The sequence below is a fragment of the Notechis scutatus genome, chromosome Z (genome assembly GCF_049901735.1).
Source record: "Notechis scutatus isolate UNSWTSFEM ecotype Mainland chromosome Z, rNotScu1.2, whole genome shotgun sequence".
Classification (NCBI taxonomy): domain Eukaryota; kingdom Metazoa; phylum Chordata; class Lepidosauria; order Squamata; family Elapidae; genus Notechis; species Notechis scutatus.
Genome location: NC_142025.1, coordinates 125,053,010 through 125,069,666, shown reverse-complemented (window position 1 = coordinate 125,069,666; position 16,657 = coordinate 125,053,010). Strand labels below are relative to the sequence as shown.

The 16,657-nt window shown below is 41.1% G+C and overlaps 1 protein-coding gene across 8 annotated transcripts in view; it reads left to right on the top strand.

Moving 5' to 3' along the window:
- Positions 1 to 16,657, top strand: part of TEP1 (telomerase associated protein 1) — a 98,736-nt gene that overhangs the window by 45,868 nt on the left and 36,211 nt on the right. For all 8 annotated transcript variants that reach the window (XM_087945136.1, XM_087945135.1, XM_087945138.1 and 5 more), the window contains 9 exons: positions 1,456 to 1,548; positions 2,113 to 2,245; positions 3,295 to 3,445; positions 4,091 to 4,230; positions 11,267 to 11,355; positions 11,851 to 11,965; positions 12,319 to 12,544; positions 13,730 to 13,847; positions 15,195 to 15,319. In XM_087945136.1, coding sequence (XP_087801262.1) covers positions 1,456 to 1,548; positions 2,113 to 2,245; positions 3,295 to 3,445; positions 4,091 to 4,230; positions 11,267 to 11,355; positions 11,851 to 11,965; positions 12,319 to 12,544; positions 13,730 to 13,847; positions 15,195 to 15,319 — 1,190 coding nt within the window. The remainder of the gene's footprint in view (positions 1 to 1,455; positions 1,549 to 2,112; positions 2,246 to 3,294; positions 3,446 to 4,090; positions 4,231 to 11,266; positions 11,356 to 11,850; positions 11,966 to 12,318; positions 12,545 to 13,729; positions 13,848 to 15,194; positions 15,320 to 16,657) is intronic.

The following is a 16,657-nucleotide window of genomic DNA, read 5'->3' as shown; positions in this document are numbered from 1 at the left end:
AAGGAAGGCAGGAAGGAAACATTCTGGTGTTGCTTACAGAAACTGTCTTTCCGTTAATCCTTATTACGTTCTTGGCAGGACTAGACTTCCTGTCTCAGGAACGTCTCTGGAGGTTTTTTCCCCTCCTTTGCTGGTACTTTGCTTGTGTGGAGTGACCATTCAAAGTTACAATGGCACTAAAAAAAGTGAGTTATGACCATTTTTCACACTTACAACTGTTGAAGCATCCCCACAGTCATGAGAGGCCAGGTAAGGAGATGTGTGCCTCGATGTGAGTGATATTGAGTTGGCCTCTCCCAGCCAATAACATGACCACCAAGCCATGCCCACCAACTAAGCCACACCCACGGAACTGGTTGTTAAAAAATTTGAATCCCATCCCTGCCTGTGATGGCGAACTTATGGCACATTTGCTGGAAGTGGCACACAGACCCATTTCTGCTGGCATGCGAGAGGTCGCCTGGAAGAGCCCCACTCCACATGTGCACCTTGTGCCTGCCAGCTGATCGTTGAGTATCTGCCGTGCATGCATGGGGGGAAATGCACGCAGGAGATGGGTGCACATGTGCAGGAGATGGGGCGTGCAGGGGTTGCGCGCAGAGGCGCACATGCACAGAGGCACATGGCATAGGGGATCATGCGCAGGTGCGTGGGGCGGCAGGCATTGCATCATGGATGCAGGCGCACAAGCACAAGCGTGCATGCACTTTGGCTCGCGACGTGGAAAAGGTTAGCCATCCCTGTCATAACCCATTTAATTCGAGAGGAATGGGATGAAGAGTGGGATGAAACTCAACAAAACAAGGATCTTCTCCTTCTATAGGTTGGTGCCTTCCAGACACTGCATAGGAGCTTTGTTATGATACGTACAGAATAACCCTTGAGTAACAAGGATATGCACATGGAAACGTTTACGAGAGTAGTTATGAATAATTATTCAGCCACACACAGATACACTAAATTGAGTTAAAGTTTACTTTAAGAAATAGCACAGTCCAATAAACGGTCCAGGTCATATACGTTGAACAGTCCAAAGAATATCCATTACAAAGTCTTCTTACCGGTTGCCTTTGTCATTTACAGTAAACAAAGATTTCAAAGTATAAGTACAGCATAAATACAACAGAGAACCTTAGATAGCAACAGAATGTCAGAGAGACAGAATGTCAGAGAGAGCAAGCTATGATCTCTAGCTCCCTCTTATGGTAATTTGCAATATAATCAACCAATCGGAATATACTGTAGTATAAATCAATACAATGATTTTGTCTTAAAGCTAAAAACATACACTGTTGGTTTATATATTGCCAACCCAACTAATTGGTGGATAGATTCCTAACAAGCTTAGCTGGGAATTATGGGAATCCTTGACACAGGCTTAATGAGAGAGAGAGGCAGAAGATAGAGGGCTTTGATGGAAAGGCACAATGGGGTTCTAATCTCTTCTCTCCACAGATGCGGCTCGTGCTGTTCAAACGTGGCTCTCGGCAGCCTTTATACCTGAGCTTGCTAATCCAGGACCTGAGGCTTTTTGCCCTCTACGAGAAGGTAAGGAATTCCCTTAGAATAGGGGTGTCATACATCTGACCCACGGGGCCACCCTGCAAATAACAAAGGACCATACTGTGGTGCCTTTGCTAGCGAAAATAGAGTCCCCCGAGCTGGCAGAGGGTTGCAGAAGGCCATTGTGGCCGAAAACGGAGCCTGTTTTCACTGGCAGAATAGATAACAGATAATCAGAGTTGGAAGGGGCCTTGGAGGTCTTCTAGTCCAACTCCCCACCCAAGCAGGAGACCCTACACCATTTCTGACAATGGCAGTCCAATCTCTTCTTGAAGGTCTCAAGTGATGGCGCTCCCAGAACTTCCAAGGGCAAGCTGTTCCTCTAGGGCCACCACAGGCACCCCGACACCCCACCATGGCCATGCCCACTCTGTCCCCCCAGGTCAAAACACAACCCTGATGCAGTCCTCAATGAAATCGAGCTTGACACCCCTGCCTTACAAGAATTCTTAAAGAGAAAGAGAGGCTTGGAAAAACAAGTCATCTGAACCTTCATCTGTCATTTTTTTTCTTTTTTCTTTTAAAATATATCCATCATTTTGAACTCAGCTCTCGGAACGGATCCAGAAGCTTCCCATTTCTCTTCCCCTGATGATGCAACACTTGTTGGGATGCTTGGAGCAAGATCACGGGCTGGAGCTGGTTACTATCACCCTGGTGTCTCTCTGGGCCAGCAGAGATGGTACATTGCAAGGGGATGTTATGTGCGAATATTCAGAGGGTCACTGGCTTTGGAGTGCGGGTGCCAGTGGTCATAAGTAAGACTTTTAAGGGATGCTTTGTGTTCTCGGAGCTCGGTTGTTTTCTTGCAGATGTTTCATTACCCCAAATTAGGTAACATCTAAGTAACATCTGAACCATGGTAGCGCAGTGGTTAGAATGCAGTATTGCAGGGCTAACTCACTACTCATTCCAGGAGTTCAACCCTGACCGGCTCAAGGTTGACTCAGCCTTCCATCCTTCCAAGGTCAGTAAAATGAGGACCCAGATTGTTGGGGGCCATAGGCTGACTGTAAACTGCTTAGAGAGGGCTGTGAAGCACTGTGAAGCAGTATATAAATCTAAGTGCTATTGCTAACATCAGTGCTAGAAGGGAGTGGCAGTTCTAGCACTGTTGATATTACCTAGTTGGGTAATGAAAAGTCTGCAAAAAACCAACAACACCCAAACTCAGAGGGAACCAATTTCAACACTGGGCTACAAATATTCTTTATTAATATGATCTTTGATGGATGGGAAGGAAGGAAGCCATTGGAGATGATGCATATTGTGATGGAAGATTTGAACTTGACACCTGAAGATAGCAATAGCACTTAGACTTATATACCTCTTCACAGTGCTTTACCGCCCTCTCTAAGTGATTTACAGAGTCAGCGTATTGCCCCCAATAATTTGGGTCCTCATTTTATCGACTTTGAAAGGCTAGAAGGCTGAGTCAACCTTGAGCCTGGTGAGATTCAAATCTAAACTTCAGGCAGCTGGCAGTCAGCAGAAGTAGCCTGCAGTGCTGCATTCTAACCACTGCACCACCACAGTTCATCTAGTTTCAAGGCGTTTCAAGTGACTTTGGTCATGCCATTCTCTTTCAGCCCAACCTCTCAAGGATTGTGGAGTTTAAAATTAGGTGAGACTTTCAGAAGGAGATGTATAGTTACAATTAAGGTGATACTTTGATGTAAAATATCTGGCAGGTTCTAATCTGCTCCCTTATTCTGTCTTTGATCCCTGAAGGATTAATGGAGCAAGATCTTTATTCTGTCCTCGCTATGTGGAAGAAATTAAATGGGACCACTGTAACCTTGGAAAAAGCCATTAATGCTGGAAGACACGTTGGCAGTTTCCCCACAGCTCTTTTTTTTGATCTGCTGCGGAGCCTGAGGGGGTGAGAAACTTACTTTTGGGGTTCTGGCTGAACGAATATAATTGTCCTTTGTGTATGGGTTGTTGTGTGTGGTAGATGCATAATTGGGCTCTTCATGTATGGGATACCAAGTGCTCCTATAAAAGTTAGAAATGGGAATTAGATTAGGGATGCGGTCATCTGGCCTGCAAAAATGTAAACAACCACCAGGGGGCAGAGGAGAGACAAAGAGACAAATTGCTGCACCTTCATAATGATTTGGTGTTTTGCTGGGTGACTTTGGGCCCAATTCTAGTCTCTCAATCTTGTGAATGCTATATGGAGGGCAGACTCTTGAGGGTGTCTAGAGTCAAGTTTCTCAACCTTAGCAACTTTAGGATGTGTGAACTTCAACCCCCAGAATTCCCCAGACAGCAAGCTGCCTGAGGAATTCTGGGGTTTGGAGTCTACACACCTTGAAGTTGTCAAGGTTGAAAAATAGTTGTCTGTAGGAGCAGCAGAGTACAGATGTAAAAAAATAAGTTCAAAAGTTTGGAAGTGAGGCTGAGACTCTTGCCTAAATTCTTTACTGAGGCTGTAGTTTAATCCTGAAGTGGGTGGCACTGATTTTTTTGGAGAGGGTAGGAACTAGAAAACTAAATCCATCTGTCTGCTATTTCTCCCTAGTCTTCTTGGAGCCTGCGGTTCCCCATCGGAGCTCCCAGGTTCTCGGCTGCAACTCTGTGGTGCCCCCTTGAGGATGGCAGTAGAACAGCGCTACTTGAAAAAACCAGGACTGGAGCACACAGTTCATGTGTTCTTGGCAGGTAACAATTCTTTCCATTTTTCCTTCCCTTAATTTTTCCTCTTAATATTTGGGTGATATTTAAATTCAGGTAGGTCGCAATTAGTAAGAGTTTGAAAAGTACGATATTTGTTTTTAATGTGAGTTCAAATAGTGCAATATTTGCTTTTATGCAAATTGTAAATTGATATAAGGTGTGTTTAAACCAGGGATGGGATTCTACCGATTCTATCCAGTTCTATAGAACCCCTTTTTAACTTTCTAAGTAGTTGGGAGAATCGGTAATTGTTTTTTTCCACCCTTATTACATTCTTGACAGACAGCCTAGACTTGCTGTCTCTGGAGCTTCTAGGGCTTGACTTTTTTTTTTATCCCTGTCCCTTTGTAATTTCGCCGCTCACTTTTCTTTTCTTAAAAATTCCATGTTACCTTAATCCCGGGGTACTTTTGTTTAGTTGTATTGCCCAGTTGTCCCGGTTCAGATGTTATCCATCTCTTTCTTCCGTCCTGCACAAATCTTAATCCAGCTAAGTCCTCCTCTTCGGGGTGGCCATTTTAAACCACCGCTGCAGTCATCTTCAGGGGGAAAAAGACCAAGTCCATGGGGGGAGATGCGGCTCCCCTCAACCTGGCTTGCGGCTTCCCCTTACTCCACCACCCCTCCAAGGCAGCTTCAGCCCCTAATTGTAATAATTGGGGCTCTCCAACGAAAGAGCACGGACCATAGCCACAGAGAGTCGCGATCTACAGTCTGTCAGCGAGGAGGCTCTGGGCTTGACTTTCTTAAAGGGGAAGTTTGTTTTAAGATTTTTACATTGCTGTTGGGAGGAAATACTTCCCTGGACCATCAGCACTTTGAAGAAATAATTGAATAATGAAGCAAAGCTTTTAGTGACAGGGAACCAAGATGAGTGAAATTCAGCAAGGCTTTTTGGCTAGCTAGAAGGATTGACATTCAAATGTGATTTTACATACTCTTTCTGAGTTTTGGTCTAAAACTGTTTTTTTGGTGAAGCTTAATTCTGTTCTTGGTGAAGTTTAATCTTGTGTTTATTGATAGGATAATTTTCCCTATTCAGCTTCAACAAGCAACAGCTACTGTTGTGATTTAATTATTTGTATTGTGTTTGAATTTTTTCTTGCCTCGTGGTTTCTTTTTCTATTTGGGGAGGGGGTCTTCCTTTACTGCTTTAATACTATCTGGCACTGTCCTTTGGGGGTGTACTTCCAAGAGGCAGGATGCAAGCTTGGCACTGATTTTGTTTACTACCTTTCTGGGGGACATGTGACCTTTCCTTAAATCTGGGTGATTTCTCGTGAGGTGAGTGAGACCAGCTGGTATTTTTAAATGGTGCAAATGGACCTAAGGATTCCTAGGTCTGCTTTTTCTGGAGAGCTTAAATTACCTCTCTGCTAAAGGGTTTCACTTTATGAGCAAGAGTTAGCTGCTGATAGTTATCGTTGCATTTTAACTATTTTCATTCCTCAAGGTGCTTTGGCACCCTGCCTGATTTGTAACTCCGGCTTGCTTGTATTTTTAATGTAATGATTGGTATTTAGGACAGCTTTTTGCAAGCAAAGAAGCTTTTTGTATTTTTGTGCAGGTAATCCTTGACTTACAACAGTTCATTTACTGACCATTCAAAGTTACAATGGCACTGAAAAAAGTGACATGACCATTTTTCACACTTATGACCATTGCAGCATAACTGCAACTGTTGTTCTTGGTTCTGATCTGGTTCAAGGGCTTGTGATCCAATGTAAGAAGGATGTTGAGGAACAAAGAGTGAAAGGGTGCAGAAGTATTCATCCAGAATTGAAGGTTGGGCTCCTGGGGAGAAGGAGCATCTTTGGGACTGAAACTCATGTACTGTAGATACAATAAGAAGCACCAGTTGGATCTAGGAAGGGTCACCAATCTGAAATGTTAAAAGCTGCATGATTCTGCAGCCCTCAGTAGGGTCCTTCCTTCCTTCCTTCCTTCCTTCCTTCCTTCCTTCCTTCCTTCCTTCCTTCCTTCCTTCCTTCCTTCCTTCCTTCCTTCCTTCCTTCCTTCCTTCCTTCCTTCCTTCCTTCTATTGCCTTCCTTCTGGGCTGTTCTTATTCTATGATACTGTAGAACTGGGGTTGTTCTGAGCATCCTCTTTTTTCTTTTCTTTTTGAACAAATTTTTATTAATTTTTAAAAACATATAAAACATACAAAAATACAAGACATAAAAACATAAAAGATCTCTTTTCTGAAAGTTGCTTAATCCCGGTCAAAACTCTTGGTACACACACACACATTCAAATTCATATTCATTTTACATACCATTCCATATCTTATTACATTTTCATTTTTCTATATAGCTTCTCCTTTCTTTTAAATTTTCTCAATTTTATTTTATTTATCTCCTCTCAATTCAAATCATAATATTTATTATTCTTTGTCTGTTCTATTTCCAACTATCCGTTTATCTTTCTTCTTAAAAGAAAAAAAAGAAAAACCTTCTCCTGTACACTGATTGGAGTATGACGCCTATGTCTCTTTCCCCTATATTTATAATACTTGATTTAAAGTACATAACTTACGTTGGGATTCTGTCTGGTACATTCTGACATTATACAATATCATCAAAACCAATACAAATCTATTCATTAATATTAATATTCATTCATATCTTAAACATCTAGCACATTTCTTATCAATTAGGTCACATATTTCTATGGGAGCACCTATTTGCCATATTAATTCCGCTTCTCACATCACATATTATAAATCATTATTACATTACATGTTCCCTCTCCTTCTTCAAACCTCTCATTTCACGAATAGTTTCACTAGTATAACATGGCCTAATCATTGGTATTAACAATCATTTATATCTTTAGACATTTTACCCATTTCAATTAATTATCATACCTTTATGGGAACACTTCTTATACTTTCCAAAATTATTTCCCCACATCACCGATCTTAAATCATTATTTCATTAAAGTACTCCCCTCTCTTAACAAAAATTTCACTGAATTATACTAAATATTTTATCACATTTTAAATTGCATATTATTTCCAGTCTTCTATAATTATTTCTAAATACAAATATAAAAATGCAATCTTATGTACCTTCTAGAATCCCTTTTCCAATAAAATCTATCCATTATCTCTAAAAACTTTTGTTTTTTGCATCTTGCTCCCCACCATTAAAGCTTCTCATCCCTTCCTTTCTCCCTTGCTTCTTCTTCTCTCTTATCCTCTTTACCCCTTGTCTCTCCACCTCCTTTTATTCTGTTTTCCCCTTTCTGTTGTTTCCTAACACGATATCCCCTTTTCACCTTATTCTTCTCTTTTGGATTGTTTTCCCAGGTCTTAAAGTCTTCTTCTCCTTTTTCTCCTCCTCCTTTTCTTCCCCAACCAAAGTCACTTGTTCTTCAAAAATGGCTTCTTCTTTATCCTGCTCATACGATTTTACATAAGCACAGACCGCCATTTCTATAAACTGAAAAACAGTGCCAAAGACATCTTTCCTTCTTGCTTTTCTCTTTCATATTTTTGGTGTATAAGTTCTAGTTCATCCACAACTGATGCCATTGTACAGAGAAATTTTTTTTTCAAAACAACCACCCGAGTGCTTATAGTCTGAAATAATTCTCATAAAATCCAAAGTCATCAAACAGTCCAATCAGCTGATTCTTTTTAATACTTTCTCTTTTTTCACTTTCTCTTTTTGGGATAAAGTTTGATCACAAAGTTCTCTTTAAAGTATATCTTTAGGAAGTCTTATTGCTGTTTAATAACTCTTTAAAATTAACTCTTTAAAGTTTTAGGCAGTCTTCTCCTTATTTTCAGGTTGCTCAATTTTTTTCCCCTCTCCCTTCCCACTCACAGCCAAAAAAAATTCTTCTTTTTTTTTCCCCCTTTGAATATTCAGAAATCCTTGCTCCTTCAATATTCATTTACCTCCAGAACAGATTCCCGGATTTCTCTTATGGTTCCATTGCTGTCACCTTAGGAAGGAGAGTGAAAGGCAAAAAAAAGAAAAACTTTCTTTTGAAATGTTCATCGCTTGTATCTCTTTCTAGAAACAAAGTATCCTTAGCAGCCTTCGAGGTTACAGGGCACTCTCTCTTAACTTTATCCCAGTCAGAAGCAACTTCCACAGCTCTTCCCTCTTCCTCCAGCACAAATCTTACCCGGCTGCAGGCTTCTTTGACCGCCGCTCCACCACCTCAGGAAAAAGGGGTTATTCCGGCTGGAAAGGGGGTCTGCGTTACCCCCAAACCTCTGTCCGGATCCCCTCTCTCTTCGGCTGCCTCTACAAGGCAGCCATAGCCCCCAGACCTATTTAGATCGGGGGCACCTTGGCGGCGAGCGCGGCAGGGATCGCAGAGACACGAATTCCTGCCGCTACCGAAGCCGCGCAAAACCGGAAGCTCCAGCATCCTCTTTTTTCTAAGCTGCCTCATTTGTTTCTGTTGATTGCATGTATTTTTTTAAGACCCTGCACAAAAATTAAAAAGCACAGTCCCTGCCTGCAGGCTTATTCTCTGATAGGCAGAGTACAATAGAACAGGGCCAAACTGGGAGAATCCCACCCTTGTGTATGTTTGTGTGTGTGTGTGTGTGTTTCAGGTGGGCTTCCTAGCTTTAGAAGGAGATAGGGAAGGAGGAAGGGACAGAAAGAGAGAGAGAGAGAGAGAGAAAGAGGGAGAGAAGGAGAGGGGAGAGAGAAAGAGAGGGAAATACAGAAAGAGAGAGAAAGACAGGGAAAGAGAGAGGGGAGAGAGAAAGAAAGAGAGAAAGAGAGAAGGAAGATACAGGAAAGAAAAGAAAGAGAAAAGGAAAGAAAGAAAAAAGGGAGAGAGAAAGGAACTGAAAGAAAGAAAGAAAGAAGAAAGAAAGAAAGAGAGAGAGAGAGAGAGAGAGGAGAAAGTAATTGAGATATATGGATGGGTAGATAAATACATAGAAGGAGGGAGGGAGGGAGGGAGGGAGAGAGAAAAAAGGAGAGGAAGGAAGGACATAAACCCTGGCTTCAGAAGACTTTGAAGCAGCAGAGCAATCTGGGGCTGGCCGGCAAGGGATCTCGGAGGTCATCTAGTCCAACCTCTGCTCCAGCAGGAGATCCTTACAGAATCAAAGAATAGCAGGGTTAGAAGGGTGTGTGTGTGGGGGGGCTATCAAAACACCCAAAACAAGCCAAGTAGCTCTGTGGAGGTCAGTCATAAATTAGAACATTTGCTAAGCAACTGGCCATTAAGCGAGGACCTGGTCATTAAGCGAGGACCACTTACATTTGGTTTGCCAGTCACATGGCCACCTGGCCATGCCCATCCCAATCACATGACCACCTAGCCACACCCAGTCAGCAAGCCACTCCCATCCCAGTCACATGACCACCAAGCCACACCCACAAATTAGGCCATGCCCACAGAACCAGTTGTTAAGAAATTTGAATCCCACCCCTGGTTTAATCCAGCTCAACATTCAGTTAACTTGAGGCTGGTGTGTGTGCAATTGAAGCTAGTGTTGGAAGAAATATTCTTCTGGATTCAGTTCCAAGTGGGGAAGAAAGAGACTGGAAACATGGTGACTGCTTGGAAAGATATTTTAATAGTGGACAGGATCACATGCCTTGGGTGAAGAAAAAAAGGGAAGAAATGCTGAGAGTCCCTTGGTTTTATGCTCTCTGCTGGGATTTGAATTGGAGCTTGTATTCTGATTGGTTGTCAGACTCCCATGGGGCCATGCAGGGGCAAGTCTGTAGGCTGTCCTGAGTCCCAGGCTTGTTTGAGCCTTGCTGGATGATGTAATGCAAGGGCTTTGGGCAATTCCTATTATGGCTATCTGGAGGAGGTAGATCTTTGTTATGTAGAATAGACTGGCTCAGGCCTTAATGGCCCATTGACAAAGGTGGCGGGTCTGAGTTTCTGCCTCTTTGAGTTTCTACTTCTCTTTTAGGGAAAATATTCTGTCTTTTTAGTATATTCTGAAATTTCATTTTTCTAGGTGGGTTATAACTTCCACAACTAGAACAGTTTTTGACACACTGCTAATCATCTGTGCCAAAAGAAATAACAGAATAACAGAGTTGGAAGGGACCTTGGAGGTCTTCTAGTCCAACCCCCTGCTCAGGCAGGAAACCCTATACCATTCTAGACAAATGGTTGTCCAATCTCTTCTTAGAAACTTCCAGTGTTGGAGCATTCACAACTTTTGGAGGCAAGCTCTTCCACTGATTCATTGTTCCCACTGTTAGGAACTTAATTCCAGGTTGCTTCTCTCCTTATTTAGTTTCCATCCATTGTTTCTTGTCTTGCCTTCAGATGCTTTGGAGAGAAGGAGGAGTCTGTCAGGAGAGAATAGCAGAAGTTTAACGAAGAATTTGTCCTAATTACATTATGACAAAAATTTGATATAATTGAAAAACTTAAACATGATCAAAGCAATGCCAAAACAATGCTAAAGATATTAAAATGCCTGAATCTATGATAGAATTTTTATATTGTATTTTACAGGTAGTCCTTCACTTATGAGCATGCAATTTTGGTCATAAATTGTGACAGTTGTAAAACGGTCATCATTTGACTGACCGGCTTTTATGAACTTTTTCCTATCGTCATTAAGCAAACACCCTGGTCCTTATGTGAACCCATTGTAAATCAAGGATTATATATATATTGTTTTCTGTAATTACTCTGCAACTCTTTAAATTAACAGTTTAAATTAAAGGTATATTCTTTATATTCTTTTTTGTAATACTTCATTAATATACACATAAAATTTATATTTAATTTTTTTTATCCCCCATTTCCATTGAGCTGGAACCAGTTCCCACATTTTCCCTAGAAATATCACTCTGGATAATGCAAATTAGAATAATGAGACCATTTGGTGAGATTCATTCACTGTACTTATCGAGACCTATCTGTATTTGGGTTCAATCATGCCATCATTGAATAGATCACTGCAGCACCCCAGCCAACCTCTAGAGGGAAGCAGTATTTTTTATAGTGGGAGACAGTGTTAAAATCAACCTGTTGGGAGCAGTTGCCTAACATTTTTCTCCTCTGTAGCTCACTGGTGGAAACTTTCAGACCCAGATGGCTCCCGGACCTTCCAGAAATCTGAGGCAGAGGCATTAACTGCTGTGCCCTTCCACTTGGTAAGTGACTCAAATGTTTCTAAGCAACAGCATAGAAAAGCTGAATTTGTCTGAATAAAAGCAGTTTCTTGGAGAGTTCAATTCATAGACCTTTTGAGAAAAATAAGCAAAAACAAATAGAGAAATTCTGCGTAGATAACTAACCAGAAGTGCATCTTTCAGCTAAAATGTTCTACTTTAAACAGATTCTTTTATATATAGAGTTCTTAATATTTTTCTTCTTCTGTTCAATCATGTCTGATTCTTATAGACTCACTTGCAAGTCCCTGCAGTTTACTGGGCATGGTTTTTTGGAAGTGTTTTGCCATTGCCACCTTCCTAGGGTTGAGAGAAAGTGACTGGCTCAAGACCATCCAGTTAGCTTTGTGCCCAAAGCACAAAGCTTTCCTGGCTGGGGAATCCTGGCTGGGGAATTCTGAGAGTTGAAGTTTATACTCCAGAGTTGAGAAAAACTGCTCTAAAGAGTGGCCTTCTTGAATTATAATTCTTCCACAGGTCCAAAGTGGCCGTTTGGACATTCTGGCTTCTTTCCTGACTGATTTAAAGGTTATTGGTGCCCATCTTCATCTCGGCCTTCTCCGCAACCTCTCTGAAGCCTATGCACTCTACGGTGAGCCACTGTGGGATTGAAAATAGGGGCTCCCCTATTTTCCCCTCTGCTCAACTAGTTGGGGAATCGCAGACTTGGAAAACAGCTGCAGATTTTTAGCTGGGATGGAAAAATTTCAGGCTACATTTAGGGCAGGGGTGTCCAACATTGGCAACTTTAAAACCTGGGGACTTCACCTCCCAGAATTCCCCATGCCGGCTGTGGAATTCTGGGAATTGAAGTCCCCAGTTCTTGAAGACTTAAACTTTCCAAGATTGGGCATCTCTGATTGGCCTTGCAAGGGGCTCATTCTGTAGACATGCAAGGATCCTAAAAATGACTGAAAATATGAATCTGTCCATTGTCTTTTGTAGCAACAGCTGCTGGCTCAGAACCCAACGAGGCAGTCAACTTATTCTCTGACTTTTTGCAAAGAAACTTCGGGCTGCTTTCCCAGAATCCTCTACTACTCCTGCAGCAGGCAGCTAATGAACCCAGTTCTTCAGATCTCTGTTTACAAGCCCAGGAGGCGCTCTGGAAATGTGGGAAACCTTTCTTGAAATGGATTAACAAGCCTGAGAGGGCCCAGCAAACCAGGAGGTAATTCTCTAAAGAAGGGATGAGTGTTGAAGTAATTCCCCGTTAGGAGAATGAGCACACACAGGAAGACGTAGTGAGAGTAGTGAAGAATAACACACACACAGCACACAGCCACACTGTATAGTAAAATGTAGGTTTTTACTTCCAGTAAAAATGGTTAAGCAAAGTTCAACAAACAGTCCAAGTCATTCATGGTTAAAGCAGTCAGTTTTCAGTCCAGGGATAATCCAATAACAAAGTCCAGTATCAAAAACAGTTCAGTAACAGACTTACATCAAACCCAAGAATAACGATGAACAGTAACAGTCAATAGAAACGGCAACACTCTCCAGAACAGTAGGACAGATCAAGCCAGGTTTCTGGCTCCATCTTATGGCCATTTGAGGAACCACACCCAATTACGATTTTAGCATTCCCTTAAAGAGACAGTATTAAAATGTCTATCCTGGTTTATATATTTTCCAACCCAACTATTAGGTGACGTACATTCCCAACAATGAGGTCTTCTCATGCATATTATTGGTTTCCCCCCTGGAGGTTGAGTCATGTCAAAGGGACTTCCTTTTTTTGTTGGTTCAAAATGGAATAACAGAGTTGGCAGGAATCTTGGAGGTTTTCTAGCTCAACCTCCTGCTCAAGCAGGAGACAAATGGCTTGTCCCATCTCTTTTGGACAGCCATCATTTTGTTATTTATCCAAGTAGCTCCTTCAGTCTTATCAAGTTGCTTAGTTACATCCCAATGACTCTCTGCCTACTCCAGCCAGCACTTTTATTCAGATTAGGTAAGAAATTACACCACACCAGATGTGATGGGGTAGCCCTAACCAACTTGCTCAGACTGACTTCAAGGTGATTTTTCAAAAGGCAACTGGACTGTTCTTTTTTCCCCTAAGGAAGAAGAAGTTTTGCTTCTCATCCAAGAAGCTTTAGAACCGACGAAGCTTCTTGGATGAGAAACAAAACGTCGTCTTCTCAGGGGAAAAACAGTCCAGTTGCCTTTTGGAAAAGCACCTTAGAGACAACTATGACCTGAATGATTGAGAATCTCCACAAATTTTTGCTCAGACTGAAGAAGCTGCTTGGATAAGCAGCGAAATGTTTCATACCAAAAAGACAAGTCCAGTTGCCATGATTCAATTTCCAGACAACTCTAACTGGATGACCTCCTTTCTTTTACTTTACAGTCTTGTTTTGAACCTTCCTTCCATGCCTTCTTCTGTTTCTCTTGCTCCTTCGGGAAAAATAGCCATTGTGGGTACTGTGGAGGGGACATTACACCTGGTGGAGATGAAGACCGGACAGGTAAAAGCGATCTGAATTCTCAGCAATGTTTTAGCTTCAGAAGCTTGAAGGCTATGTGGTAGTGTTCACTTAGATGAATGCTTCCCAAACTTTTTCCTTCATTATCCAAGTCTTTATCCGAAAGTCTTCTCAAACTTCGAAGACCAATTGTAAATCTTTTTCTTTGGCACTATTTATTTATTTGTTTGTTTGTTTGTTTGTTTATTTGACTTGTCAATTGCTTACAAGATAATAGGTATAAGTATAAACATGAGTAAGAATACAGGAAAAAGGTACAAATAAATGGGGACAATAGGACAGGGATGATAGGCACACCCTCTTAGGAATGGGATGAGGTCAATAGTAGATAGTTTGAGGTTAAAGGAGTGGGGGTTAGAGGATGTAACAACAGAGTCAGGTAGTGCATTCCAGGTATTGACCACTCTGATGCTGAAGTCGTACTTTCTGCAATCAAGTTTGGAGCAGTTTACATTCAGTTTGTACCTGTTGTGTGCTCTTGTATTGTTGTGGTTGAAGCTGAAGTAGTCATTGACTGGTAGGACATTGTAGCAGCCATGAACCAAATGGTAGTAATTGAGGACTGCCTGTATTATGAAAATGATATCATTGAATGATCTTTATGTCATATCAACAAATTACCATTGGTAATACATCCATTTTCGTCTTAATAGGAATACCTTGGGAGATTTTTGAATATATTTTAGTTCATGTGGGACACTTCAAGTCAGTTTAAATGTGCTGTTGGGATAGATAATAGGTTTATGTGTCATTATCCAAAGAAAAATCACTTTTACCCAATTTGGGGTAATTTCCCCAGGTTTTGGAAAGAACTGAATTAGAACATGTCTGCAGTTCTTCAAAGATATTGTGTGATTTTGGAGGGCTGCACGATTGTTACAAAATCTTGGAAACAGAAGGAATTGGTTTAAGGAGCTGCTGAGAGATGCTGTGTACATGCCCTGTGTGTACTTTTTAAAATCATTTTTAACTAATTTTCTTAAAAAAGAAAAAGAAAACAAACAAAATACAAAAATGATGCAAAGTTATAATATCACTACACGGACAAATACGTTACAACAAGCTACCATTATTGTTCAGCACGGCATTGATAAAAAGTTAATCACATAAAATGAATATATTATTTTCAACAATAAGAAAAAGGAACTTGGAGATCTGAACTAAGTTCCACCCTGAACAAAGAAGAAAACCTGCTAAAAGCATACTTCTTATTTTTGAAATCTGCCCAAATCCACAAAGCAAAAAAACTGCATCGGATGAATATGGTTGGGTGAAGGGAGTGATTGATCTGATTTCTGACCACAAATTCTCCCCCTTCCGATGATTTAGGAACAGAAATCGTTGTTGACCTCCTGTGATGGAATCTCGGCCTGTGCATTTTTGTCTGAAACAACGGTTTGTCTCGGGACCTTCAATGGACGCTTTGAACTTTGGAGCCTGAGAGAAGGATGCAGGTATTATGGGCTGAGGGAATTTTTTTTTTATCTTGAATACAGATAGTCCTGGAATTATGACTGCAACTGGGACCAGAATTGCCTTTGCTAAGCAAGACAGTTATTAAGTGAATCATTCCTGATTTTATGACCTTTCTTGCCACCTTTGTTAAGTGATCGCTGCAGTTATTAAACCAATCATGTCATTGTTAAGTGAATCTACCTTAACCTTATCAGGAAGGTTAAACATTGTGTTTGCATGACTTCAGATGTTGCAAGATGCTGGTTGCCAAACACCCAAATTTTGATCACATGATCATGGGAATGATGCAGTAGTCCTAAGTGTAAGGGCCAGTCAGTTTTTTCAGTGCTGTTGACACTTCAAATGGTCACTAAATGAATGGTTGTAAGTCAAGACTACCTGAAATGGAAGAGAAACAGCACAACAGTTAAGCACAGCTGATAGCAGTGTTCCAATATCTAAGGGGCTGCCACAAAGATGTGGGGGGTCAACCTATTTCCAAAGCACCAGAAGGCAGGGCAAGAAGCAATGGATGGAAACTAATCAAGGAGAGAACCAAACTAGGGGAATTTTCCTGACAGAACAAGTATTTAATGGATCGACTTGCCAACATAAGTTTTTACTCCAACACTGGAGGTTTTTAAAGAAGAGATTACACAACTGTTTGTCTAAAATGGTATAGGGTCTCCTGCTTGAACAGGGGGTTGGACTAGAAGACCTCTGAAGTCCCTTCCAACTCTGTTAGTCTGTTATTCTAAAAGAAAGGCAATAGAGATGCCATTCAGGGAATTAATGAGACTGGAGGATGGTGTCCGCCTGTACTTGTACAATTTAAAATGGGGCTACAGTTTAAAACCTTGGGATGGGCAATTTGATGGTCTTGAGCTGCCTGTAGACACTGGGTCCTCTTTTTCAGCATCTCTGGATCTCCCTCCAACCACAAATGCAAAGATCAGGATATAATTTCTGTCCATTTTAGATAGGAAATGTAATAAATGAAAGTGCATTTAATTTAGAGCCAAATGATTAAAAAAGGCTGCTCTGTCTTCAGTTTTCTTCACTAATACTCATTTTTCTTCTTCTTCTGATGCCCTTCTTTGAGGCTTAATACTCCTGCCAGAATGGAGGAGTCTATTGTGAAAATGTCAGACTTTACCAAACAAGTTAATTTGTTCAATTAGAAGAAAAAGAATGAGAAAATCTTATTTGAAAGACTAGAAAGCTGATAGGGAATTGTTGCTGAAAGAATGAAAAAAATAATAATGATGATTTATGGTTTGGGTGACCAAAAAGATGCAGATTAAGTGAGGCGTGGAAGTGATTTAACAAACATCTAG